The following is a 26,334-nucleotide window of genomic DNA, read 5'->3' as shown; positions in this document are numbered from 1 at the left end:
AGAGTGTTATAGGGAAGTAAACTTAGGAAACCTCAATATAAGCATGTCGGCTCAAACAAAAACAGGGAAGGAGCCCAAACCCGAACCTTGCTGCCTTGTTGCCCGCCTTATAACTAGCACCTGCGCAAAACGGACATCGCTAGTACGCGGTTGACAACCAGAATAGAAGCCCTTACTAATGAGGGTTGACCCTTTTTGGTCCAGTGGCAAAATTCGATAGCGGTACACAACTGAAATCTACATGGCACCTCTAGACCTATTGCTTCTGATGAGGAAGCAGCATTCTGTCTTATGCACCTACTCTGTCCGCATAATTTTCAGCTATACCTAAGGTATATCCGGATCATGCAGCCAGGCTTAAGGGCTGTCTGCCTGAAACTCCAGGCACTGACAAGCATCCCAGGCATCAGCTCAGCCTCACTGTAAACAATCTTGGAAAGGGACACATCATGAAAATCTAACCACACCAAAGCTTTGACCGCCACATTATTTTGGACTCATTCATTCGGTATGACTGGCCCCTGCAGTCATAGCAAAATAACATACGCTCCCTCCCCTCATGCATCTGAGGTCGGGTACGTTCAGCCCTCAAAACAAGCCCGGTTAGACGCAACGAAACCCTCTGCAGCACAATCAAACTCATCCTCAAGATCAAAATCAATTACAAAAACAAAGAAGCCAAAGTTATTAGCGCCTCTAACAAGAACAGATATCCAGCACTTCCCTGCCCCCCTGGTTCTACCAGATGACGACCTAGCGTTGGACCCAGAGTACCCCGCTCAGTCATATCAGGAGTGGTATGATGAAGAAGAGCGGAATTCTGTTACCGCGCGCAGGAAGACAGTGTATGTTGTCAGACCTCCGGGTGTCGTTCGGTCTATTGGGGAGGTGCAGGATTGGGCTGTGCCGATTGCAGCCAGACAGGCCAAAGCACAGGGAAAGGCGAGAGGAGAGAGTTCTGAAAATGCAACTGTGGAAGAAGTGCAGCCTAATATTGAGGATGTCCAAGAATACCTCTCCGCATTCTTCTACGGTCTCCCCGTAAAAGAACTCAATATACCAAACGAGCACTGGAAATTCACACCCTGGGACGACGAGGCCAACGACTCAGACAACGCTCCACCATCCAAGAAACGCAAACCCCTCCAAAACCGCAAGGCAAAACAAACCTACCTGTCCCTCCCAACAGGACAAGAAACAATCCGCATTCGAGCCCGCCGCTCCCCACACACGCAAGACGTACTAGGCGCCATCTACTCGCACCAATTAAATCTAAACGATCTTCTCGACGTCGCGATTGAGATTTTACCGTCCGATGCATACGCGCTTTGCATGCTTGTTCATCATGATCTTTATGAAGATGACGAGGACCTCTTCGTTTGTGGACGGGCTTATGGGGGGAGTAGGGTTGCTGTTGTTTCGAGTGCTAGGTATCGGCCGAGTCTGGATGAGGTGCAGGTTGTTGAATCTGTTCATTCGTGGCCATTCAGTCATTGTGTAAGCTATATGGAAGATTTATGCGGAGGGAAGGAAGTCAAGGACGCAAACCCACTCGACAGCTCTACAAGCAACCTTAACCACCCACCCCTCGAATCAGCCCTCTGCGCCCTCTTCAACCACAACCACCAAGCTAGCCAGAAAGACCCAAGCAAAACCTGGCTCTACCGCACCCTCCGCACAATCTCCCACGAAATATGCCACTGTTTCGGGCTCGACCACTGCGTCTACTACGCATGCATAATGCAGGGTTCTGCCAGTGTGGCAGAAGACGCGCGGCAGCCGCCTTATTTATGTCCGATTGACTTGGCGAAGGTTCTCGCTGCTACTGGGGCTACTTTGATAGAGCGAGATGAGGCTTTGTTGGGCTTTTGTGAGAGGGGGGGCTTTAGGGGGGAGAGTGGGTTTGAGGCGTTGGCGGGGTGGTTGAGGGGGAGTTCTTTGCGGGATGAGGATGGTGGGTAGTAATTAGGCGGGATTATGAATTTATGTTAGAAAATTTTGTTTTAATCTGTGGTATTATATATGCGCCTTGGTTGTATGACCAGGCTAGATTTAGCTATACAAGTATGTCTGGGACCCCAACGCCTTGCTGGGTCGTATATCATGTATATCATGTGCTCGTAAATACATAAGACGGGGTATATACAGCGGACTATATATCCGCGCGCGGTATATGTTCCAGTATGGTGGCGCACCGTGCGTACTGGACGCGAGTGCTGCGGTGACATCCTAGGCTCGACGCCGTCATGTATGATGGTATGTATATGCTTGTCCCGTGGGAGTATATACTCACCATCTCGCGAAAAGCCACACGGAGCGGCTATGACCGGGTGGCTTGTGGAGCACCTATGGGTGAAGGAGATTTGGTTTGTGAATGATTTGGTCGTTTGTGTGGTAGACGTATTATAGGAGAGATTATGGAGGTCGAGAAAGGTCCGAGAGCATGGACGTCGGTCGTCTGCGGTCTGCCAGACCAAAACTATCAACGGAGGTAGCCCCCCACGGAGAATTTGGAGACCGGGGTGGTGGCGCAGCGTGAGTGAAGTCTCCGACAATGTTATCCGGGTTGACGAATGCTGGGAAAGAGTCATGTTCAGTGGAGCTGGTATCTTGTCTATGTGGCTGAACAATTTCAACCAGTTTGCGCAGCACGCCGCATTCGAGTTTGAGCTTGATGCTGTAGACTGCCGCCTTGATTGTCGTTTGGAGGTACCAAAAGCCGTGATATTCGAGGACCAACAGTGCAACGTCCATGCCTATGATGATCAAATTGATTGCGATGAGCTCGTAAAGAACGCGGGTCCGACGAGAGTTCTTTTCCGGCCGCAAGCGCAGAAGTTTCGCGGTCTCCCAGATATAGATGGACGAGATGAGAATTTCTTGCGCGCAGAACCAGGCCACCTGCAGGCGCTCCATGACATTGTACCCCATGACTATTGGGGGAGTGCGAATGTAGACGGTGGAGTAGGTGAGGACGGTAGTAGGAATGATGAGGATAATCGTGTCGATAATGATCATGAATAGCACGAAGCGGAGGAGTTTGCGATTCTGTACGACCAAGTGCAGTCGCGAGTAGAGGACGACCGATTGACCTGGGACCATAAAGTAGAACCCGACAGTAGATATCGTAACCCCTAGCCAGCGAGGCCCAATGCCGAAGAACTCCAGCAGATATCCAACCGCGTGCGGGATGACTCCTAAGATTCCTGACAAGAGCATTGTCCAAAAGTATAACCCCGAGTACCGCTGAAAGGTAAAGAGGATGAGTATGACGAGTTCGACGGCATTGTACAGAGCCAGAGAGCTGAAGGTGACGACGACGATCTTGACATCGGAATTATTGCCCTTGTAGCCTCCAATAAGCCCATCGGGGGGTTGCGTGATGTCGGTCCCCATGGCGGAGGGGGACGCGAAGTGCGGAGAATTCGAGTCGGGGTAGGTTCAGTTGGGAGGGACGAGAGATCATGAACGTTGTCTCCGGCGCATCGCGAACTAAATTCGAGCAGGAAGCAAGCGCTTCGACTGCTGCATGTTGCCTGTGCGAGATTCAGGTCCAGGAGAAATTCGATCTCTGCACTGGCCGACGGAGGTCCGGAGAGGCGGCCAAGGCAGGCAGAACCAGAGGCACAGCCAATTGTAGCGTGGAAAGCCCCGGAAAAAGTAGACTCAAATGAGGTTTTCTACCGTTCCAGCCGTTCAGCGTGGCGAAGGCTGGGTCGGTGGAGCTTTTTATTGCGCATCCCCTTCCCCCGGAAGTGGCGGGACCAGTGACTGCGAAATTGGCTGGCCCAGCGGGGACTGGACACAGACAGGGGAGGAAAAGCATGGACAGAACATGGTGGCGCACGGTCAGTCACAAATGTAACAGTAGTCAAGAGCGAGAATTAAAAAGCATAAGCAGCCTCGGAGGAGTGTTTGGGCCTGAGATCCTGGAGAGGAGTGCAGCGTGTGGTGCTGCCAGATGTGCTTATGTAATGCCCGGGGCAGGCGATTAAAGTTTTGGGGAAGCCTCGCCTTGCCCCCTTAGGTTTAGCGTCCTGCGTGTGCCGCAGTTAACTTCATCCACCGTCACGTGTCAGCCCATCACGTGTGCCACGAGGATGCATTTCTCAGCCATCGTCGAATCATCTTACAGCGGAGAATTACCGGCTTTCTCAAGCGAACGTTTTTGAGCTGCTGACCGAGTTCTATGCCGGTTGAATTCGAGATAACTTCTTGTACGACATGACAGTCCTCGTGCTCGAGTCGCGTTAGACAAGCAGGCAGCTGCCGTAGCACAAGCCTGCCATACTCGGTTCGAGTCCCGGCGCCCTGCTACATGACGAGCCGTGGCTTCGGGGCAGTCCTCTATCTAGTAGCAGTTTTCGAGACGTTCTCTGGGGAATTTGGTCTCGAGTTTATGGGGCTCTTGTGACCAATGTATCCTTGGTCGCAAACCTGCTCAACCGCGTCATAGGCCGCGGAGAACCAGTTCCTTGGTTTTGCTCCTCGATGGCATTGATCATACGATGCTCTAGAGCTATAGACCGATGTTTTATATGGACGCGGATAGCCATGCATGTCAGATCACGTGTTTGGATGCAGTCTGAGGAAGAGGCTATCAAGACCTGTCTATTATAGGAAGGAGCAATCGACCGCCGCATCTACCTAATCTGGAACTTACTTGTAGTGCGGGCAGTTGGGTGTCACGGCTATGAATTATGAAGGTATTCTAGCTAGACGGCTACTCCTATTCCACCGTCCATCTTGGCTTCATCTTGTCCGCCAGACCAGCCCTCTCAACAACCTCCCGGCTTCTCCTCTGGGCCTCCAGCACAATCTCTTGTTCGTTCATGGTCAGGAGCTCCCCTCCCTTAACCACCATCTTACCATCAACAACCACAGCATCAACGTCCTTTCCAGTTGCTGTGTATACCACCGCACTGACCGGGTTAAACCACGGCTGCATATTAATCTTTCGAGCGTCAATCGCCACAAAGTCAGCCTTCTTTCCCACTTCGATACTGCCAATTACATCTTGTAGCCCCAAGGCTTTGGCACCATTGATAGTCGCCATTTCCAGTACGGACTCTGCTGGGACGGCAGTTGGGTCGTAGGATATACTCTTATGTATAATCGCAGCAAGCTTCATCTCCTGAAGCAGATCGCAGGTATTATTGCAGGGTGCACCATCTGTTCCCACGCCGATATTGACTCCTGCTTTCTGGAGGTCAGGAACTCGGCAGATACCAGAGGCGAGCTTTGCGTTTGAGGTTGGACAGTGCGCGACATGCGTTCCAGACTTGGAGAGCAGGGTGATATCGTTGTCGTCTAGATGCACCATGTGCACGAGGACTGTGGATGGGGACAATAACCCTACCGACGAGCAGTAGGTCATTGGGGTGTGTCCAACGGATGCGAAGAAGTCCCTGTCGGCCTTGACCTCGGCGCAGTGCATTGTGATCGGGATGTTCTTTTTGCGTGAGATGGCCGTCATTTCTCGGTAGAGGTTGTCAGATACCCTTGTCTCGTCAGCTCCGACATATCAACCAGTGGAAAAGGGTTTTATACCCTCCTGGCGTTCTAGCCCCGAACCAGACGCGAATCCGATCATCAGCCTTTCCATTCCACTTTTCCCACATATTCACTGTTCCAAGCAACGATGTCTCGCGATCTTCTACCAGACCTGGATGCATTGCCCAGGCATCATCGGATGCATACGTCGCAATATCCATAACAATCTTTCCCAGACACCCACGAATCCCAGACTCCTCAACCGCTCGACAAAGGCCGTCGAATCCATATCGGTTGGCGAACTAATGGCAGTTAGCACCCAGAAAAGTAGAAGCTCTGGAGTTAGGGCTGTTAACATACCATGCTCTCCAAGAAACACGTCGTCCCACTCATCAACATCTCAGCAATACTCAGCCTCGCCGCCGCATACCCATCCTCAGGCGTGAAGTTCCCCTGCAGGACCCAGATCCGCTCGCAGAGCCAAGACACCAGTTCGAGGTCATCGGCCGTTCCACGTAGTAGAGTTTGCGCCGTGTGCATATGCGTTGAGATCAACCCGGGGATGATGATCCGCCCGGTGAGGTCGCATTGCTCGTCATTGGGATATTGTGCTTTCAACGTCGCTGTCTTGCCTACTGCCGCGATGAGGTTGCCCTCTACGCGAATGGCGCCATCAAGGATAATTCGCCTGGATTCATCGACCGTAACTATCGTCGCGTGTGTGTATAGCATATTGTTCTCGGTTATGGTGTTGGTTGTAGTATTTTTTGTTGTTGGAGAAGCTTTATACATCCCCGCAGGATTGGCATCGGCGACCTCCGACCAGAGATAAGCGCGGAGAGTAACGAGATCACAAATCCCATTATCAGATCCAGATACGAGCATTCTGCACTGTATACGTTCTATAGGTAAGTAGAGACAACCCATCGCCAAAAATTGCAAATCAACAATCTAGATCTAGAATTAGAACGTCCCCCTCAACCACTCCACAAGGGCCCCCTGCGCCATCGCCTGCCCATACGGCATACTCGTGAGCGGAATCTCCTTGTAAAACTGCAAAGTATCGCCCATCCCCGTCCCAAAGCTCGTACTCTGCAGCTCGCCATCGGCATCAATCTTCGCCACAACGGCGGCAACCGCCTTCTCCGCAACACCCCGATACTCTGCTGAGATATACCGCTTCCGAATAGCCTTGAGGATCCCCCACGCGAATCCTGCAGTGGCGGACGACTCAACGTATGAATCTTCGTGGTCTAGCAACGTACGCCAGTACCCATCGCTTGTTTGAAGCCGTTTCAAAGCCTCAACCTGGTTCACCAGCGTATCGATCAAATGTAACCTTATCGGATCTGTAGGGTCAAGATCAAGAAGCTCAATGAACTCCGGAATGACAATTGTAACCCAACTATTCCCGCGCGCCCAGCGCGCATTCGCGAAGTTGTGCCCATGCCCACTCTTCTCAATATCACTCGGCTGATTAAACTCCCACCCGTGGAAAAACAAGCCTGTCTTCGTATCAAACAGATACTTGATATGAATCAGAAACTGCCTCTTCGCCTCATCAATATACTCCTTCCTCCCCAGAAGTTTCCCGATCTTCGCAAGCGGCATCACAGTCATCATAAGCGTATCGTCCCAAAGCTGCCAATGGTGCGCGTTCTCGCTTAGATACGTGATATGCGCCATGCCTCCCCCCGGTGTCCGCGGCAACTCATACATAGCCCACTCCGCCCAATTCTCCAGCCAGGGTCGGTAGATGCTGTTTCCCGTTTTCTCATACACGTATGCGGCGGTCAGGAAGACGGCCATGGTATTGATATTCTTGGTTGTCCCCTCTGCAAATCGCGCAGCGAACCATTCTTCGATTATGGATAGCAGGGACGCGTCGTTTGTTAATTCGTAGTACTTCCAGATTCCGTACAGGCCGATTCCGTGCGTCCATTCCCACCCGGCCCAGGACTTTGTGTCGATTATGCGGCCGTCGGCGAGGTGCAGGAGGAATTTTCCCGATGTGTCTTTTATGTTTATGAGGTTTGTTATTAGGTGGGTGATTTTGGTGCGGGCGAGAGCGGGCGTGAGTTGTGTAGACGACATTTTGGCGTTGTGGTGCGGTGCGGTGCAACACGGTGTATGAGGTAAGAGTAGGACTGAGTAAACGAAGCTCGAATAAAGCTCAGCTCGAAAATAGCTATCACCGCAATATTATTGAATCGTCCATATTAAATTCCCTCCTCTCCAACTTAAGACCTTCTCCAAAGTCGGCCCTCAATGCCCCGCACCGTTTACGGCGAAACCCCGATCTGCAACTATTTAGGGCACGCTCATACGTGGAGAAACCAGCGCCAATTCTCCGCAATCACCCCGGTCGTTCTCGGTATAACAACGACCGAAGTAACCGCTAAGTCAAGGCCAAGAATTATTTCTTGATCTTCATTGGCAGGGCACGGCGCCATGCCACGCAGACCGAGAGTGCTTGCTTGTCCTTGACTGTTTTTGGCGATGATCCTCGGGTCTCTCGGGGGATTGTTGGCGATGCGAACTGTCAGTCGTCGGTTATTGAATGCGGGTGGGACTAGGGACATGGAGGAGGGGGCGGGAGGCCCGGGGGAGGTTGTTGCAATGCAGAGTCAGACCCTGGCACCCCGGCTGGGGTAGACTATGTTGAACTGGGGTAGACTTCTCCGTAGGATCTGAGCTAACCGACGGGGAATTTGACTGATGGGGAATTTGTCAATTTTCAGGCCGATGCATTGACCCGATGCCCTACGCTTTTGCCATTCAGTTGGTGCAGTTTATGTCGCTTCGCTTCGGTTAGACTAACTAGTTGAATTGAGTCCGGTAAAGGATTCGAGTCTCGTGGTGTTTGTCGCCGACTCCCTTGTCTTGGTCTCTAGCAGACTGGGCAATCTGGACTTGGCCCCTTGATTTGTGCTAAGTTTCCAGCTTCTTGATTAACAGGGGTCTGAGACCGCTTGTCCGGGGTTGATATAAGGTCGTCCCCTCCCCCGTTCCCCGTGTTTTCTTCCTGCCCTATCCTGTCCTGTCCTGTTCTTCTCCACGGTTCGAGGCAAGGCCTACCTAACTCAGACAGACGTACCAGCCATGACCGGCCACGATCCAGCGCCCGTGTCCGAGGACATCAAGGACTCTGCTCACGTCGAGCGAGTCCTCTCAGACGCAGAAGGTCTGAACAAAGACCACGTTGACTACGCCCGTGTCGACAAGGAAATCGCCCACTATGCCGGTCAAGAGATCATTGAGATCGACGAGGCCACCAACAAGCGGCTGCGCAAGATGATCGACAGACGTGTGCTGGTCGTCATGATCCTCACTTATTTTCTGCAGGCGCTTGATAAGGGGACTATGTCGTTTAGTTCCATTATGGGCATTCGCGAGTATGCGGGGTTGGAGGATGGGAATAAGGTAAGCACACTGTTTCTGCGGCTATTGTTAGTCTTGGTGGTGCTGGTGCTAATGTCCATCGTCCGCAGTACTCCTGGCTCACGACCTGTATCTACATCGCCGTATTGATTGTCGAGTACCCGACCAACTGGATCATCCAGCGTGTTCCCATCGCCAAGTACCTCAGTCTAAACATTGTTCTCTGGGGTGCTGTTCTTGCTCTTCACGCTGCATGCAAGAACTTCCCTTCCCTCATCGCCGTCCGTACCCTGCTTGGTATCTTCGAGGCTGTCTGTCAGCCTTCTTTCGTCTTGATGTCCAGTATGTGGTACAAGCGTGAGGAACAAGCCGAGACCGTGACATACTGGTACACTATCTTCTCCTTTCCCCCCTTCATCCAGTAAACTGACCAAGACGTCACAGGTACATGATGAACGGAGCCCAACAAATAGTCGGCGGCCTGCTAGCCTACTGCTTCAGCCTAATCGGCAATGACCACGACGTCAAATCCTTCCAAGCGCTCTTCATGACCTACGGCTGCGCCTCCGTACTCTGGGGCTTCTTCGTCCTCTGGTGGCTCCCCGACTCCCCCATGCGCGCCAAATGCTTCAGCGAAGAAGACAAAAAACTCATGGTCGAGCGCGTCCGTTCAAACCAAACCGGTATCCAGAACAAGACGTTCCGCGCGTACCAGATCAAGGAGGCGCTTATGGACCCGCAGATTTGGTGCTACTGCGCTATTCAGGTTTTTACGACGTTGCCGACGAGTGGGCTCGGTGCGTTTGCGAATATTATTATTGAGGGGTTTGAGTTTACGGTGCTTGAGACGCAGCTTTTGGCGATGGTGCTTGGGTTTTATATTATTATTGTGTTGCTTACGAGTGCGTATCTGGTTAAGAAGACTGGGCAGAATCTTTATGTTATGCTTGGTTTTGTTATTCCGTATGTCACCCAGCCCTATTCCCCCTACTCAAGGACAAAGCACTAATAAATACAGATCATACGTTGGCACAATCGTCCTAATGACAGTCGAAAACCGCAACATGGGCACAAAAGTCGGCCTCCTAATCTCCTACTATATAACGCTCTCATTCTGGTCCGCACAAACACTGGGCCTCTCAATGGTGTCTCGAAACATCGGCGGCGCGACGAAGAAATCCGCCGTGATCGCCGCAACATTCGTCTCGTGGGCCGTTGGAAACGCGATTGGCCCTCAGGTATTCCTGGACCACGACGCGCCCAAGTACTTTATTGCGTTTGGCGTGCACTTGGGGTGCTATGTTTGTTTGACGATTAGTGTTATCTTTCTCAGGTGGTACCTGTCTCATCAGAATCGGAAGAAGGAGAGACTTTTGAGGGAGGCTGGGTTGGATCCGAATGCGGATAATTTGGCGCATGCTTTTGAGGATCGGACAGATCAGGAGAACTTGTATTTTAGGTATATTTATTAGGTAGTTTGGTATACCTGTGTGAACGGGGTTGGAATTGGAGATGGGAATGGTGTTTGTGTTGGTTGGTTATGATACCTACGCTAGGTGGAATGATATCACGTTTCGCTTTTCTCTCACAATGTCTTTCTTTCTCCGCACTTGTTGATATCTGGGATTTCGGTTTGGGTTTGCCTTTCCCGCTTCTTGGTGTTGTAGAAGGTCTGTGTCTGGTTTATACTCTGCCCACACGTGAGGGTATGTATTATGTCTAGGGTGGTGCATGATGGCGGATATTCGCCGGCTTAGATCGGAGCTGCTGCAATGGATGGATAAAAGGCCAGTTTGACTATCTAGTTCCATTGCAAAACAAGACGGGGGCGCTTGATACGTGAAGTCCTACGAAAATATACATTGGGACATCCAGTCCTCCTATGCGAGAAGCACAAAGATAGCGTAAGACTTAATTTATAAAACTCCACTATTGCACTATATGCAAAAAGTAAATCATGAACAAATCCTATCCATTTGATACATGTAGGAATATCTTCGTATCTCAAACGTTGAAGCCATCCTTATCTCGTGGGCGGGATGAGGCGGGTTAGTGCTGTGTCCTTGGTTCTGGAATCTCTAGCCATTAAAATCTCGGCGACATCAACAAGGTTCCTTAGCTCAGTTGGTTAGAGCGCTGTGCTAATATCCTGCGGTTGTCTGTTAAAAGCAACCTACATGTTTACGCAGATGTCGCGAGTTCGATCCTCGTAGGGACCATTGTTTTTGTTTCATTTTTTTGTCGTCATTTTTTTGTGGATCGGTGTCGACGATGGTGGGCGTTCGGGGAACTGCATATTTTCTGCATTAAGTACTCCTGCAGGTCTGGGCGTTGTGACTGGTCAGTGAGTCATTTTAATCTATTGTTTGACTGCAGTTTTCCGTGGGGGCCAGTAACATCGAAGTGGAATAGGAACTGGGCTGATCCATGTCAGTACTAATCCCAGGCTCACAGTATATATTTAACGGCAGTGTCTTTGATATCTTGATCCTATCTTGCATGTCCTCTTCTCTTACCTGACCACCACTGTTTGAGTTGTTAGTCTTCACTGTTGCGGGAGCCCTAACTGTGGTTGCCGCGAACGTCTCGTACCTGCCAGGCCATTTAACTCTGACGATATTGTGTCCTACACCTTGTTCAATACTTGTATTCAATCTTCAATCCCATCAGGCTTCATCTTCGTTCGCCAGGCTCCAAGACCGAGGATAGCAAAATGGCCTTCCCAGACCTCCCACCCGAACTTATAGGCCTGATTCTCGCCGACCTGTCAAATTTCGATCTGGCCCGATTAATGGCCGTCACCCACGAGCTTTTCCTCATTTTCGGGCCTTTCCTGTGTGATCGCGACAATGGTTTTAACGACGCCATGTTCTGGGCCTGTCGTAGCGGGCTGACACGCCTCATCCGCCGCTTAGTTCAATACTACGCCGTTGATGTGAGCGGCATTCATCTACAGTGGAAACCAAGAGAGGGTTTCCCAGACAGAGCGTATATCCCTACCTTGTACATTGCCGCTGCACGAGGTCAGGTTGATGCGTTTCGCCTACTCCTGAAGCTCGGAGCACGTGTCGATATCCCTGGAGTGCCGAAAGGTATGACTGAAAAGTTCGTGAAGCGCATTTGCTCTCCAGTCGGGAATTGGGCGCTTCTACGTCTGTTCTACAAAACAGGTCTAGACGAACAATTGCGGTCTCGCCATCATCCGTCTCTAACTCTGCCGCTATTCTGGGTCATCCATAATTCAAGCCGACTATCTGAGCCACCTCTCGACATTGTCAAGATGCTCCTGAGCCGGGGAGCAGGGGAATTCATCAATGAAGGGCGTCGATCTCACCGGCAGCATTTTCTCACACCATTGACAGTGGCAATGCGCCAAAACAATTATGATGCCACCCCGCTACTCGATTTGCTCCTCCAAGAAGGCGCTAAGATCCATGGGCCGAAGATTACTGCATCTACATCGAAACCAACACATATTCCCATCTTTGCCGCGGTAGAGGCTATGGCCGCAACGGGGGACACAAAGTATCTGGACTGGTGCCTGAGGCGGGGGGCTAATGTTAACCACTGTGCTGGATGGCAAGGTCGTGTTGCCTGGTACTATAGTGATTTTGGTGTTAACCCCGCGGTATTCTATGTTCTTTCCATAGACTACTCGGATAAGAAGACGTGGAATCATGCAAGTGCCGAGACAACCGGTATCAAGCGTAAGAGTAAGGTACTAACAAGTCCAGTCGAGGGTCTCTCTTACTTAGTCGAACGGCGAGCCCACTTTGATATAGACCGAGACTGGAAATCGCGGCTGAGGAATGAAGTCGGCTCCGACTCTACCACTACGATGCCACTTGCAAGCAAGGTCAACAACGGCCTAGCTGCACTGGAGATGCAATTCGCCCTACTCCCTTTCTCCCAGACCCTGCCGAGGACGAACGCAGCCGGGGCGTCCTCCGGCCGGGCGGACTCTACCAATACCAAACCACCCATCACTACCGACAACAAAGCACTCTGGTGCGTCGACCGCTACATTCAGCGCTGGGGCCTGACGAAATTACGCAACAACCCCCATTACCACGAAATAGCAAAATACCTGGTGCGGAACTGTGCGGAGAGCGGCAAAGCAGATATCTTGATAATGTACGAATGCGAGAGAGCGTTTCTCACAAAATACGGTTCCTATTTGGAGGAGGCAGTCCAGTACTGGCTTCACTTTCTCGACAATGTCCTCCTACCATCGCTGCCGACCTCCGCAACAAATCTCCTCGTCAAATACATACTACGCAGAAACCACCACCACAGCAAGGGTCTAGGCGAGTTCCAGAAAGCGACAATTGACCACCTGATATTTGCCGGGGCTGACGTTAATGCAAGCTGGATCCGGACCGGTGATGATGTGGAGTCGGAGTCAACACCGCTCCACGAGCTCTGCTGCTCGTATAATAGCATAGAGAGGGAGACTCAGCACTATAGTCGTCTTAAAGCTGCGCATGCTGCAGCTGGTTCTGCATTACCGGGGAAACTTCCGCCATTGCCCCCGTTGCCTCGGATTTCGATGCCTGCTGAGAGTAAAGGAGAGATTCTTCGTTATATTATTGGCAAGGGGGCGGATGCTTCTAGGGTGGTAAAGGGGAGGAAGGCTAGGGATGTTCTTGTTGAGGATGTTGATCTTGGTTTGTGTAGTAGGGAGTTTCTTGATATGGTTGACTTGCTAAGCTAGGAAACTTGGTATCCATTCTATTCCAGTAATTTTGATGAGGGAGGATAAGATATATATTGATAAAATTAAAACACACAATACAGAAACTGAGGTACCGTCCCTACACCTAAGTAAAACACGACCTTTATCTTTCCATGTAAAGACCTATATCTAGACCAGTCCAGAACCGGGATACTCCCCATCGCGCATCCGCCTAACAACAACCTTCCCCCTGGACTCCCCAATTACCTACTCCCAGGCGCTCTCCACGTCAAACATAGTACCGGATTTCTCCGTATCAAATGTAAAGAACCGCGGCATCTCAGAGGTGATCGCCTTGTGACGATGGAGCGACTGTCGCACCAGTCCGTGCCAGTGGCCCAGGGCTTCCTGTGTGGCGGCAGTTCTGGTGTGAGTTTTTTAGTTAGTTGACGGTATATAAGATATAAGTTGTGTGGAGAGGGGGGATGGGGGATTCTCTGTTGTTTGACGTATTGTGAGGCCCGTGGCGTAGACTTTAATGATATCCACGATTGCTGGTAGACTTTTTAGATTGAGTGTATGTATGAGTGTATGTTGGGAAAATTTGACAAGGTATAGCAACGCTGCTTGACGTGGGCGAGTATGATGTTGCATTATCGGCAAGCAAGAGCATACTTGAGACGGCTGTTTGATATTCTGAAAGAAATTAAATGAGTATCTAATAGCTTAGGCTCTTTATTGCCGCTTGTCGGATTTTGTCTTCTTTTATCTAGTTGGTTTGTTTAGGAATAAAGAATTTGGATAATGGCCTTTATTAGTTGATGTAAATCAAGCTTCCTGTAGAATCTCTCTTTTGTTGCATTGTCTTTAGTTCAGGTCACATCATGGCCCTTTTCGTCTTTTAATTCAGATTGCCTTTCATAAAACGGCCCAGGGTGTTATTGTGGAGGATGTTGATCTTCGTTTGCGTAGTAGGGAGTTCCTTGATATGGTGGAGATGCTTCATTGGGTAGGAATTTTGGTATTCTGGGGTTGGGTGAGAGAGCACATTAGCTACGACATACTGATCCTATAATGTCCCCTAATTTCATACTACAAATCACTTAGAATATACTCTATACAATATGCCCCCAAAGCAACAATCAAATTGACACTATAAAACCCTAACAAGTACAACACCACACAGAACAAACCACCTAATCTGAGCAAACCCACCTCTTCACGTCCCAAAGTTTTGACTACCATAAATAGCGCTCTACAGGCCGCATCCACCTAACCAATACATGCTCCCGAAACTCTTTCTCGATAAAACACTGACTATCACGCGCCGTCAAATCTATGAAGGCACTGTGATTGCGCGCATCAAAGGTAAACCACTGTGGTGTCACAGCGGTCAGTTTCGAAGCGATCACCATTCGCCGCGCAGTGTTGAACCAGATGCCTAGCGCCTCCTGGCTGGCTGCGAAGATTTGAATGTGGTAATTTCCCTCGTCGCGGCCGTTCTGTTGCGAGTTAGATAATGGGGGTCAGGGCTATGTGTTTTATTTCATTTCACGTAACACGAGGCCGACGCAGTAGGCTGTTACGCCGGAGGTGAACATGGTTGTTGATGTTCAACACTTAGTTAAAACGCTAGTCATTCGGGAACGGAAGAAGTGGCGATGGTCGTGGGAGTGCCTACGTGATGATCAAAGTAGATCAAAGTAACGCTGCTTGAGATGGTAGAAAAAGATGTTGCATCAAGGCGAGAAATGTAACATTACTTATAGGGAGCTGTTGTATTCAGGATCGAGAACGAATGATCAAAAGCTATTGGTAAGTTAATGGAAAATGCTCTTCCTTGCCGCTTGGTAGATTCTTTAAGCTGCCATGCCGACGATGTAGGCTGCGACTCTAGTGCTAATCTTTGTTGGTTGCATGAATGGAGGCTTATTGAGACAGAATAGTATGGATATGAGGGAATGGCAACAAGAAATTCTTAAGCGTGGGTGTCTAAATGTAGGCAGCGAGAGGACGAGTTGTAGAGCAGCGGTGGCTGGAAAGATGAAGTAAGATGTTTCGCTGGTGGCAAGGAAGACCGCAGGAAGATGCTCATATTTATAATCTAGGTAGATGAATATCTAGCACAAGATACTCACCACCTAGTCAAAACACTAGGATAATGGAACATGGCTTCGATTGCCCCGTAGATGATCCTTTGTCTTTGATCAACATCGTTGTTCAGCCCCGCTGGGATCGCCCGGCTCGTTTATTTATAGACTCTTTCTTGCCCTATTCATACCTCCGTTGCTCTTTGATATGGTCTAAAGTTTTAAGTGTACAGTGAATCTATCTGCTTGCGAGCTGAAGTTGCCGAGGTTTGGTTTGAACTGGGCGTCTGGGACAAAGGTCAGAGCAACCACCGAAGATATACTGGTGGATAGAAATGCTGGAGTAGTTGGAAACGACGTAGGCACAGATTACAGGTAGTAGAGCTCGTTTATGCCCATTTTTTCTCGACTTCATTTGCCTTCTTTTTATCTCTGCATCTCTCGAGCTCTTGATCTTTACAATCGAACAGCCGAGCAAGCTACCATGAGAGCTAGAGTGGACTCATATTGTGCTTGATAGATTAACCACCATCCCATGATCGTGATGAGGATCAATATAGTCATGGAATGGTATCACTTGTAGATCATTAGGGCGTCTCTGACTCCAGGTGAGTCATGCTGAGTCGTTGTATAAGAGCTAGTCCAAATTGGGCATACTTATGCCTAAGGCCAATATCCGCAATCCGCCGCCAACACCGAGAATCCGCACTTCACAGCTTCTCTCTCTTACAATATTTACTCGCGACTCTCCCCATCTCACCTTGACCCCTTCCCGCAATTGTTAAAAGCCACAAAATGAATGGAACGGACTCAATCGAGTCTCAGTGGCTCGCCCAGCTAGCGGCCATGCGCCAGGCCATCGCCGACCTGAACCTCACAAAGGACCCCTCCGCCGCCGCCGCCAACGAGCCCGCATATGGCAGCGACCTAGAGCTAGACCTCGACACGCCCTCCTCTTCCGCCGGAACAGTCGATGATGTTTGGGACCTCATAAGCTCCGACGACGAGTCAACAAGCGACGATCTCGATTTCACCGACGACCTACCTTCCCCGCCTTCGTCGTCGACGCAGTACGACCACACATGGCTACAGCAACGATGCCAGCTCCTCGCGGTGCAGCAACCGGGTCTCGACGCGGCAGAAATAGAACAGCAGCTTGTTGCTGCGCTGGCAGCGGATAGCGGCGATGACGAATTACAGATGGCCCTTGCGGAGATCGTGGGATTTGACGATTTGGACTTTGTGATTGAGCTTATTGCGCATCGGAAGGATATATTAGGGAGTTTGAGCGGTATTAGTGCGGAGAAGACATGGGCGCAGACGGATGGGTTGGCGTCGGGGAGTTTGCAGACGAGGGCGGAAAGGGAGCAGGCTCTTCGACGCCAGGATTACGAGCATAAGAATGCGACGCTGATGTCGGAGCAGTCGAGGGAGGGACCGAAGTATCCGCATGTCTTCAAGACGCACGACTCGAGGAATACATTGGCGCTCAATGGGAAGAGCTATGGATTGCCGGTGGGGAGTAGGCAGATTGACGAGCCGAAGTATACAGAAATCGAGGTTCCTGCTGCGAAGGTTGGAACCCTCGCACATCAGCAGAAGCTCGTTCCTATCTCGTCAATGGATGGTCTCTGCCAGGGCACGTTCAAGGGGTACAAGACTCTGAACAGAATGCAGAGTCTACTGTACGATGTCGCCTACAAGACCAGCGAGAACATGCTCATCTGTGCCCCCACTGGTGCGGGTAAGACGGACGCTGCTATGCTGACTATCCTTAACGCCGTTGGAAAGAACACCGTCCCCAACCCCGTCGAAGAACCTGATGCTACCGAGTTCTCGGTTCTCGTAGACGACTTCAAGATTGTCTACGTGGCTCCCATGAAGGCCCTCGCTGCTGAAGTTACAGAGAAGCTCGGGAAGCGTCTCGCGTGGCTCGGAATCAAGGTTCGTGAGCTGACTGGTGACATGCAGTTGACGAAGCGAGAGATTGTGGAAACCCAGATTATCGTCACTACCCCTGAGAAATGGGATGTCGTGACGCGTAAAAGCACGGGAGATACAGAGCTCGTGCAAAAGGTGCGCTTGTTAATTATTGATGAAGTCCACATGCTCCATGATGAGCGCGGTGCGGTCATTGAGTCGTTGGTTGCTCGTACTCAGCGACAGGTGGAAAGCACACAGTCGCTTATTCGCATTGTTGGTTTGTCGGCCACACTGCCAAACTACATTGATGTCGCCGATTTCCTCAAGGTCAACAAAATGGCTGGACTGTTCTTCTTCGACTCGTCTTTTCGACCGGTGCCTCTTGAACAGCACTTCATCGGTGTTAAAGGAAAGCCTGGCTCGAAACAATCTCGCGACAACATCGATACTGTTGCCTTTGAAAAGGTCCGAGACATGCTTGAATGTGGCCATCAGGTTATGGTCTTTGTGCACTCGCGTAAAGACACCGTCATGACCGCTCGAATGCTAAAGCAGATGGCCATTCAAGACGGCTGTGAAGCGCTCTTCAGCTGCCATGAACATGAGGGCTACTCCAACGCTCTCCGAGACATGAAACATGCACGTGCCCGTGAGCTTCGCGATCTCTTCTCTAGTGGATTCGGCACACACCACGCTGGAATGAGCCGAAGCGATCGAAACCTCATGGAGCGAATGTTCGCCGAGGGTCTCATCAAGGTTCTCTGCTGTACCGCTACTCTTGCCTGGGGTGTTAACCTCCCAGCCGCGGCTGTCGTTATTAAGGGCACCCAACTCTACAACCCGCAAGAGGGTAAGTTTGTTGACCTGGGTATTTTGGACGTCATGCAGATCTTCGGTCGTGCTGGTCGTCCTCAGTTCCAGGATACTGGTATTGGTTTCATTTGCACGACCCATGACAAGCTCAACCACTACCTTTCTGCAGTCACATCCCAGCAACCAATCGAGTCGCGTTTCTCTGGTCGACTCGTGGATAACCTGAATGCTGAGATTGCCCTTGGTACAGTCACTTCAGTTTCTGAAGCGGTGCAATGGCTGGGTTATTCGTATCTCTTTGTGCGTATGAAGCGCGAGCCACGGAACTACGGCATAGACTATACTGAAATGGTCGACGACCCTGGACTAGTGCTTCGACGCCGCCAACTTATCATCCAAGCTGCTCTTGTTCTTCAAAAGAGCCAGATGATTATCTACAATGAAAAGACAGAGGAGCTCCGCGCTAAAGATGTTGGTCGCATTGCAAGTCAATATTACGTCCTTCAGACGAGTGTAGAAATCTTCAACGAGTTGATGCGACCTCGATCGGGCGAAGCAGATGTTCTTCGAATGATCAGTATGAGTGGCGAATTCGACAACATACAGTCTCGCGATAGCGAGTCCAAGGAACTCACCAGACTCCGCGAAGAAGCAGTTCAGACCGAAGTAGACGGAGGCAATGACTCTGCTCAAGCAAAGACCAACATTCTGCTCCAATCCTTCATCTCCCGCGCTCGGATTGAAGACTTTGCTTTGGTCTCGGATATGGGCTATGTCGCGCAGAACGCAGCGCGTATTTGCCGCGCCCTGTTCATGATCGCTTTGAACCGACGCTGGGGCTATCAATGCCAGGTGCTGCTCTCCATGTGTAAGTCAATCGAAAAGCAAATGTGGTCTTTCGACCACCCATTCCGCCAATTCGACCTACCCCAGCCGGTCCTGAGGAACCTTGATGAGCGACTGCCAGCTTCTTCTATAGAGTCAATGCGGGACATGGAAACCGCAGAGCTTGGTGATCTCGTCCACAACCAGAAGATGGGTAAGACGCTTGGAAAGCTACTTGATAATTTCCCGACACTGAGCGTAGAGGCCGAGATCGCACCGCTCAACCGGGATGTTCTCCGCGTGCGCCTGATGCTCTACCCCGAGTTCTCCTGGAACGACCGCCACCATGGCGCTTCCGAGTCGTACTGGGTTTGGGTTGAAAACTCCGAAACGTCTGAGATTTACCACCACGAGTACTTCATCCTCAGCCGGAAGAAGCTGTACGATGACCACGAACTCAACTTTACAATTCCCCTCTCAGACCCATTACCGAGCCAGATCTATGTTCGAGCAATCTCTGATCGGTGGTTGGGCGCGGAGACGGTCACCCCGATCTCATTCCAGCACCTCATTCGTCCGGATACGGAGAGTGTCTATACAGATCTTCTTGACTTGCAGCCACTGCCCATCTCTGCTTTAAATAACCCAATTTTGGAAGAGCTTTATGGACAGCGCTTTCAGTACTTCAATCCCATGCAAACGCAGTTGTTCCATGTTCTCTACCACACTGCTGCGAACGTGCTTCTTGGATCACCGACTGGTAGTGGAAAGACAGTGGCTGCAGAGCTGGCTATGTGGTGGGCTTTCAGAGAGCGCCCAGGCTCAAAGGTCGTCTACATTGCCCCTATGAAAGCTCTCGTTCGGGAGCGTGTTATGGATTGGGGAAAGCGAGTCACAGCACCTATGGGCCTCAAGCTGGTTGAGTTGACGGGTGACAACACTCCCGACACTCGAACTATCCGAGACGCCGATATCATCATCACCACTCCCGAAAAGTGGGACGGTATCTCTCGTAGCTGGCAGACCAGAGACTACGTCCGAAAGGTCAGCTTGGTCATTATTGATGAGATTCACTTGCTTGGCGGTGATCGTGGACCTATTCTCGAGATCATTGTTTCTCGAATGAACTATATCGCGTCGCAGTCGAAGGGCTCGGTTCGATTGATGGGCATGTCGACGGCTTGTGCCAATGCCTCGGACCTTGGAAACTGGCTAGGAGTAAAGGAAGGATTGTACAATTTCCGACACTCTGTTCGTCCCGTTCCGCTGGAGATCTTCATTGATGGATTCCCTGAACAGCGCGGTTTCTGCCCGCTGATGCAGTCGATGAACCGACCCACTTTCTTGGCCATCAAGAGCCACTCTCCTGAGAAGCCAGTGATTGTCTTTGTTGCCTCGCGCCGACAAACCCGACTTACTGCAAAGGATCTGATCAATTTCTGCGGTATGGAGGATAATCCCCGTCGGTTCGTCCGTATGTCGGAGGACGATCTGCAGTTGAACCTGGAACGAGTCAAGGATGATGCTCTGCGCGAGGCACTCTCCTTCGGTATCGGCCTGCACCATGCTGGTCTGGTCGAGTCTGACCGCCAGCTAGCGGAAGAGCTGTTTGCCAACAACAAGATTCAAATTCTTGTCGCTACAAGTACCCTTGCGTGGGGTGTTAACCTTCCCGCGCATCTTGTCGTTGTCAAGGGGACGCAGTACTTTGATGCGAAGATAGAGGGATACAAGGACATGGATCTGACAGATGTTCTGCAGATGCTGGGTCGTGCCGGACGTCCGCAGTTTGACGACTCTGGTATTGCTCGTATCTTCACGCAGGATTCGAAGAAGGCGTTCTACAAGCACTTCCTGCATACCGGTTTCCCCGTTGAGTCGACCCTGCACAAAGTGCTTGATAACCACTTGGGCGCTGAAGTCTCTGCCGGGACGATCACAACCAAGCAGGATGCTCTCGACTACCTGACCTGGACGTTCTTCTTCCGTCGCCTGCACAAGAACCCGTCTTACTATGGTCTTGAAATTTCAGCAGACCAGCACAACTCCCTAGAAGCACAGACCCTCGCGCAAGACTTCATGATTGACCTGGTCGACAAGTCTCTCGGAGAGCTCTCCGAATCTTCCTGCATTATCTTCGACTCTGGAACCGGCGACGTCGACGCGACTCCCTTCGGCAAGATTATGAGTTACTACTACCTGGCACATAAAACGATTCGGTACCTCCTCGCGCATGCAAAGCCGGCGCCATCCTTCCATGACGTCCTCAGCTGGATGTGCTCTGCCACTGAGTTCGACGAGCTTCCTGTTCGTCACAACGAAGATCTCATCAACGCCGAGCTCTCGCGTAATCTACCGCTGTCCGTCGAACCCATGGGCGATCTACCCATGTGGGATCCGCACGTCAAGGCGTTCCTTCTTCTCCAGGCTTACATGTCCCGCATTGACCTGCCCATCTCGGATTACGTCGGTGATCAAACTTCGGTCCTTGATCAGAGTATCCGTATCATTCAGGCTTCTATCGATGCCATGGCAGAGCTGGGGTACACAGCTGCTTGCATTACATTCATCACGCTACTGCAGTGTATCAAGTCCGGTAGATGGCCTGAAGACCACCCGCTCTCCATCCTCCCAGGTGTCGACCCATCGACACAAATAGAGAAGAAATCACCACTGCCAACCTCTCTTACAGCCCTAACCTTCCTCCCGCATGGAGCCCTCACATCCCTCCCTTCTAAATTAAACCTCCCACCGCACACCATCAACCAATTCACAAAGGCAACGAACCACCTCCCGCGGGTGACCATCTCCACGCCTAGGTCCAACTCGTCCGGTATAACAGTCTCGCTTACTCGGAAGAACGCACCCACGAACCCAGACTTCAGAATCTACGCGCCCCGTTTCCCGAAGCCCCAAACAGAGGGCTTCTTCCTACTGGTTTGTGGCGCAAAGTCCGATGGCGCAGACGGCGATTTGCTCGCGCTGAAGAGAGTCTCGTGGCCGAGCCGTGACCAGAATAATAGAAACAATAACGGTGGAAAGAATCCTGGTTCAAGCAAGGGCGGTAACTTCCGCGGAGGCAGAGGACCGATAAGCACAACGTCAACAGTAAAGTTTCCGCGCGGTATGCCTGTTCCGGAACGTGTTAATGTTCGCGTGATAAGCGACTCGTATCCGGGGATGGAGTGGATTCTTAGTGGGGTTGATGTTGATACTTCTGTGTCTGTTGGTGGTGATAAGGGAAAGGGGAAGGCGAAGGAGATTGAGGCGGGTCCTGCTAGTACGCAGGTTGTGAATGAGGGGAGTGCGCCTGTTAAGGAGTAGACAAATCCGCTCTTTCACCCGTGTTATTTATGCTCTGGGATACAGGATATATTGGGGTATAATCGTTTTTCGAAAGATTAATGCTTACGACTTGAGCATGACACTATGAAATAGACATTTGAGCATAGTTTTCTACAAATTGCCGTTGTTTATCCCAATTGTTAAGATCTATAAGTGGTACATACGACCGTAGCAAACTCTCCTGAGCCCAGCACATCCGGATAGATTATTCAAGGCACAACCTCCACCCTCCTCCCACCAACACTATCCCACGTCCGTGGACAGGGCAAACTCACCCCAACAAGCGCCAACCACCTAGAATCATAATCGACGATCGGAATCCGCGCCATCTCATCCAGGTCTCTAGGTATCACAGGGAGAAACCTCTCTTCTCCCTCTTCCTCTCCTTCCAGCGTTAGCAGTGGTACTTTCTCCCCCGGCTTCCGCGGCGTAGAATGGTGGGCTGGGCTTGGAAGATGGCATGAACTCGAAGGGACGCTGAAATGGCGCTTTCGACCGCAGAGAAACTTGCAGTGTAGATTAGGATTTGAGCAGTGAGATCGGGGGGTAACTGTGTGAAAGGGTCCATGTTTTGCTCTTGGTTGGAGGTAGCATGAGTAGAGGATGATCTTGGGCGGACAGGGCTATTTATTTATGGACTTGGTACCTAAATGATACCTAGATACTAGGCACTTAGGTCATGGCATACGTAACAATACACGTTCAATACATTTAGCGCCATATTGAGCAGTCAATTCGATTGACCTACCGCAAGGACGGGAGTATGGCCATATATCTAATACACCTGATTGAGGATATTGAATTGAGCGGGACATCTTACACACCATATCTAGTATCTAGTATCTAGTATGCCGCGCAAATCCGAGTATGATCAATGACCCCATCTTCTTTGCGCTCACATGCATTCTATTTCCAGCCAACATAGGTAGTACCCGAGGCCGTTTACTCAGCCTCCAATGCACCCTTACAGACCTAACCCTAACTGCGAAATTGCGCGCCAAAAGTGAGTTGAGTTGCAGAACGTCTCTAATCGGCTCGCGGCATGCATCGAGGCTTCACTCATCTTGCACTTTAAGGGAGCAGTTCGACGCCGGTATTCAATCACCGCGGCTGCCAAAAGAGTAAAAAAGCCAAGTATAGCGGCATGATCCAGAAGATGTGCGGTTTGGCAGACACAAAACTCTTGTCGATGGAGGCAGGATGATGGCAGGGCAGGAACTGCCGCTACTCAAGCCGGCCGTCTTAACCTCTCGGGGAATTTACCAGGAAGCAACTAGTTTTTGGCGCTTTTGAGGCCATGCTGGTAACCCTTGTCTCTGGTTCCCCTGGACCATTCCTTTACTTGGAGTCCCATGCCTTGTATTTAGTAGTTACACTAAGCTCAAGACCTAGTCTCTACTCTACTTGTACCCACCAGAGGGTCTTTACATATAATCAATACTGGTCTTAATTAGGTGCTTGGGACCAAGAAAAGCAAGGTTGATATTTAGATAAGAAGTGGCAGGGACAATGGCAATGGCCGGCAAATCAAGTGCCTTAAACCTGGCCTAGCCCAGCAAGGCGACTGAAACGGGAGAAAGATACTGGCCTACGATTAAACATGGGCATGGCCCACGGCCTACAATAATAAAAAAAACTAGATTAAATAGGATTGTGGTAGAAGTACAGATGGTGGAAGGCCTGCGACTCCTACTAGGGGCATCGTAGCAAATGTGATGCACTGCAAAGGGAGATACATTGTACCAAGTAGCCTTGCACGAAAGGTTTCTTTTAGCATTATTATTAAATTAGAACAATACGTACATTCATGCCTATAGTAAGATCTTCAATAAAAGACCCTAATATCCCCATGTGCCATCGATCCTACTCTTGCCTTCGCGACCATTATTACTACCACCATAACCTTCGAGTCCAGGAATTTGAAAGAGCGCAGCTCAGCCTGAATCAAGTCCACCCAGTCCAGTCAATCCAATTGCCTTAACGCATTCCAGCCTCCAATCATATAACCCAGCCCCAATAGCCTCCACCTCATTCCTCCCTTTCCATACACCAATCAAGACATCCATTTATAGGTAGTCCCTTGACCTACGGCACAGCAACAGCAGGCCCATCATGAGGCGGTGCAGGCCCCACAGTCCCAGCAGCAGGCGCAACGCCATGCTCATGCTTCTCAACGATGGGCGTCGCATGTTCGCGGCGATAAGACCACAATGAGAAGAGTTCTAGGAGCATGCCGATGAATGTGAAGATGCTGGTTGATGAGTCCAATATTAGCCTGCGACTTGGGAATGAGGGAGCAGGAAAAGAAGGGAAGAAGAGAGGGAAATAAAAAAGGGTGGATAGGTAGGTAAGGTAGGTAAGACACTCACAAAGCCAAAAAGATAAAAGCCTCATTCGCCTTCTTCTTACTGCATCCTAGGAATGGAGGCGCGTTGAGGTAGCAGTTGTGCCAGTTGTAGTCTTGCGCTGCGAAGATGAAGGCTGTGAGCCATCTAGATGCAACAGATATTCATTAGTACGTTTTATGTTCTTGATGTGTTTGAGGGTTGAGAAGGACGATTCACGCACAAATACGAAAACACAACATCAATACCAAACACGAAGCGGCTAAGCATATTCGGTTTGAATGGGGAGAGGAAGGCGGGGAGGAAGAAGACGACTGAGAGGACGGACTGCAGGTTAATATGTCAGTACAGTTATTTTGCATGAGGTGAGGTGAGGTAGATAGAGTTGGAGATGGGACATACAATAACCTCCTGATAAATAATATGCTGTCCCCTCGGACCACGATTAATAAAGTACGAGGTTATACCCATGACAATGACAGCGCTAGTCCACTGCAGGACGCGCGTGACGAGCAGGAGTGGGCGGGCGAGGGCGTGACGGGGGGCCATGGTAGCTGTCCCTATTTCTTGTCGTCAAGGATAAATATGGATATTTCGTATATGTGTTGACTCTGTCCAAGTACCCGTGAGGTGACTAGGTATACAGGAGAGCAGTGAGATGTATATAAGGTAGGGCTGATCTCAAAGAAACGCAACGCAACGCAAGTGAGAAACGGCCTCGCAGGCGGGGAGTCGGCTCTTTATATTCGCACAAGGGGAGCGTACAAGCATGCGGGCGTGGAAAACAGGGATTGAGTAGAGCATTGCATCAGACTCGTCGAGTGCAGTCCGGGATGGTAAGTGGTCAGACCACAAGCTAGACAAGACGATGCCGACAGGTAGAAAATAGGGCACGCAGTTGCGTCAGGGTGCAGAGACCCACTGGAGCTCTGGGTGGACTGGGCCAGTAGGGCTGGCTATGGTTATGGCTATGGCTATCGTCGGCTTCTATCACCCATCACTTATCACCAGTCAAAAGGCAATGGATTCTCTATTTCACATCTACCTCACAATAGTCCCATCATTTCAGAACGAAAATGCTGTTTGCGGGAGAGGGGTATCTCGTATTTACCCCGTGATGCTCTTCTCCAGAGTCGAGACTCCAGCTCATACCTGCGTCACAAATCACGATAACCTACCCAATCCAAACCGTCTGCAGAAGAAGCAGAAGCAAGTAGCAAAAGCGTTGAACACCGATCCAACCAATCCCAGCTAGCCAGCAAAGCCGGGATCCGGAGAAGGAGGAAGCGATTGACCTATCCCGAGCAGAATGGCCAGTGCCGGACCGGGAGTGGTGTGGTTGTGTGACCTGCGATCTACAGACAAGAAAAGACCGGCAGAGCTCGATCCAAGCTAATTAGAGCCAGCTCGTGCAGAAGAGCTAATGAGCTAGTGAGCTAGGGCT

The 26,334-nt window shown here is 50.6% G+C and overlaps 10 protein-coding genes and 1 non-coding gene across 11 annotated transcripts; 5 read left to right on the top strand and 6 right to left on the bottom strand.

Annotated features, from left to right (window-relative positions):
- Window positions 1-138: 138 nt before the first annotated feature.
- Window positions 139-1,962, top strand: BDV14DRAFT_207901 (archaemetzincin; the record flags this gene model as incomplete). Its single annotated transcript, XM_073775267.1, has 1 exon — window positions 139-1,962. The coding sequence occupies exon 1, from the start codon at window positions 511-513 to the stop codon at window positions 1,960-1,962; it is 1,452 nt and encodes a 483-aa protein (XP_073629558.1). The 5' UTR covers window positions 139-510.
- Window positions 1,947-3,871, bottom strand: BDV14DRAFT_37764 (uncharacterized protein). The gene has a single exon (XM_073776649.1). It carries the CDS (start codon window positions 3,394-3,396, stop codon window positions 2,416-2,418), a length of 981 nt encoding a protein of 326 aa, XP_073629557.1. The 5' UTR covers window positions 3,397-3,871; the 3' UTR covers window positions 1,947-2,415.
- Window positions 3,872-4,729: 858 nt separating this feature from the next.
- BDV14DRAFT_188807 (amidohydrolase) lies at window positions 4,730-6,225 on the bottom strand (the record flags this gene model as incomplete). Its single annotated transcript, XM_073771121.1, has 3 exons — window positions 4,730-5,501; window positions 5,551-5,795; window positions 5,854-6,225. 3 exons carry the CDS (start codon window positions 6,223-6,225, stop codon window positions 4,730-4,732), a joined length of 1,389 nt encoding a protein of 462 aa, XP_073629556.1.
- Window positions 6,226-6,456: 231 nt separating this feature from the next.
- BDV14DRAFT_207898 (glycoside hydrolase family 88/105 protein) lies at window positions 6,457-7,587 on the bottom strand (the record flags this gene model as incomplete). Its single annotated transcript, XM_073775266.1, has 1 exon — window positions 6,457-7,587. The coding sequence occupies one exon, from the start codon at window positions 7,585-7,587 to the stop codon at window positions 6,457-6,459; it is 1,131 nt and encodes a 376-aa protein (XP_073629555.1).
- Window positions 7,588-8,595: 1,008 nt separating this feature from the next.
- Window positions 8,596-10,346, top strand: BDV14DRAFT_188805 (putative 2-ketogluconate transporter; the record flags this gene model as incomplete). Its single annotated transcript, XM_073771120.1, has 4 exons — window positions 8,596-8,916; window positions 8,985-9,262; window positions 9,319-9,837; window positions 9,893-10,346. 4 exons carry the CDS (start codon window positions 8,596-8,598, stop codon window positions 10,344-10,346), a joined length of 1,572 nt encoding a protein of 523 aa, XP_073629554.1.
- A 637-nt stretch (window positions 10,347-10,983) lies between these two features.
- Window positions 10,984-11,093, top strand: BDV14DRAFT_t61. The gene has a single exon. It is a non-coding gene; the product is annotated as a tRNA-Ile (tRNA).
- A 494-nt stretch (window positions 11,094-11,587) lies between these two features.
- BDV14DRAFT_198715 (uncharacterized protein) lies at window positions 11,588-13,588 on the top strand (the record flags this gene model as incomplete). Its single annotated transcript, XM_073773021.1, has 1 exon — window positions 11,588-13,588. The coding sequence occupies one exon, from the start codon at window positions 11,588-11,590 to the stop codon at window positions 13,586-13,588; it is 2,001 nt and encodes a 666-aa protein (XP_073629553.1).
- A 2,184-nt stretch (window positions 13,589-15,772) lies between these two features.
- On the bottom strand, window positions 15,773-16,177 carry BDV14DRAFT_170890 (uncharacterized protein). Its single transcript, XM_073768292.1, has one exon. The coding sequence runs from the start codon at window positions 16,052-16,054 to the stop codon at window positions 15,878-15,880; it is 177 nt and encodes a 58-aa protein (XP_073629552.1). The 5' UTR covers window positions 16,055-16,177; the 3' UTR covers window positions 15,773-15,877.
- A 202-nt stretch (window positions 16,178-16,379) lies between these two features.
- On the top strand, window positions 16,380-22,640 carry BDV14DRAFT_170889 (RNA helicase SLH1). Its single transcript, XM_073768291.1, has one exon. The coding sequence runs from the start codon at window positions 16,435-16,437 to the stop codon at window positions 22,522-22,524; it is 6,090 nt and encodes a 2,029-aa protein (XP_073629551.1). The 5' UTR covers window positions 16,380-16,434; the 3' UTR covers window positions 22,525-22,640.
- A 28-nt stretch (window positions 22,641-22,668) lies between these two features.
- On the bottom strand, window positions 22,669-23,314 carry BDV14DRAFT_170888 (uncharacterized protein). The gene has a single exon (XM_073768290.1). It carries the CDS (start codon window positions 23,111-23,113, stop codon window positions 22,940-22,942), a length of 174 nt encoding a protein of 57 aa, XP_073629550.1. The 5' UTR covers window positions 23,114-23,314; the 3' UTR covers window positions 22,669-22,939.
- Window positions 23,315-24,578: 1,264 nt separating this feature from the next.
- BDV14DRAFT_37532 (uncharacterized protein) lies at window positions 24,579-25,643 on the bottom strand. Its single transcript, XM_073776645.1, has 4 exons — window positions 25,293-25,643; window positions 25,114-25,217; window positions 24,915-25,037; window positions 24,579-24,796 (listed from the first exon to the last, which is right to left on the bottom strand). The coding sequence occupies exons 1-4, from the start codon at window positions 25,437-25,439 to the stop codon at window positions 24,631-24,633; spliced, it is 540 nt and encodes a 179-aa protein (XP_073629549.1). The 5' UTR covers window positions 25,440-25,643; the 3' UTR covers window positions 24,579-24,630.
- Between the last annotated feature and the right edge of the window lie 691 nt (window positions 25,644-26,334).

This window comes from Aspergillus stella-maris, assembly GCF_047715825.1.
Source record: "Aspergillus stella-maris strain CBS 113639 unplaced genomic scaffold BDV14scaffold_18, whole genome shotgun sequence".
In the NCBI taxonomy this organism is placed as follows: domain Eukaryota; kingdom Fungi; phylum Ascomycota; class Eurotiomycetes; order Eurotiales; family Aspergillaceae; genus Aspergillus; species Aspergillus stella-maris.
The sequence above is the reverse complement of the archived record's forward strand: the minus strand, read 5'-3'. Positions and strand labels throughout refer to the sequence as shown.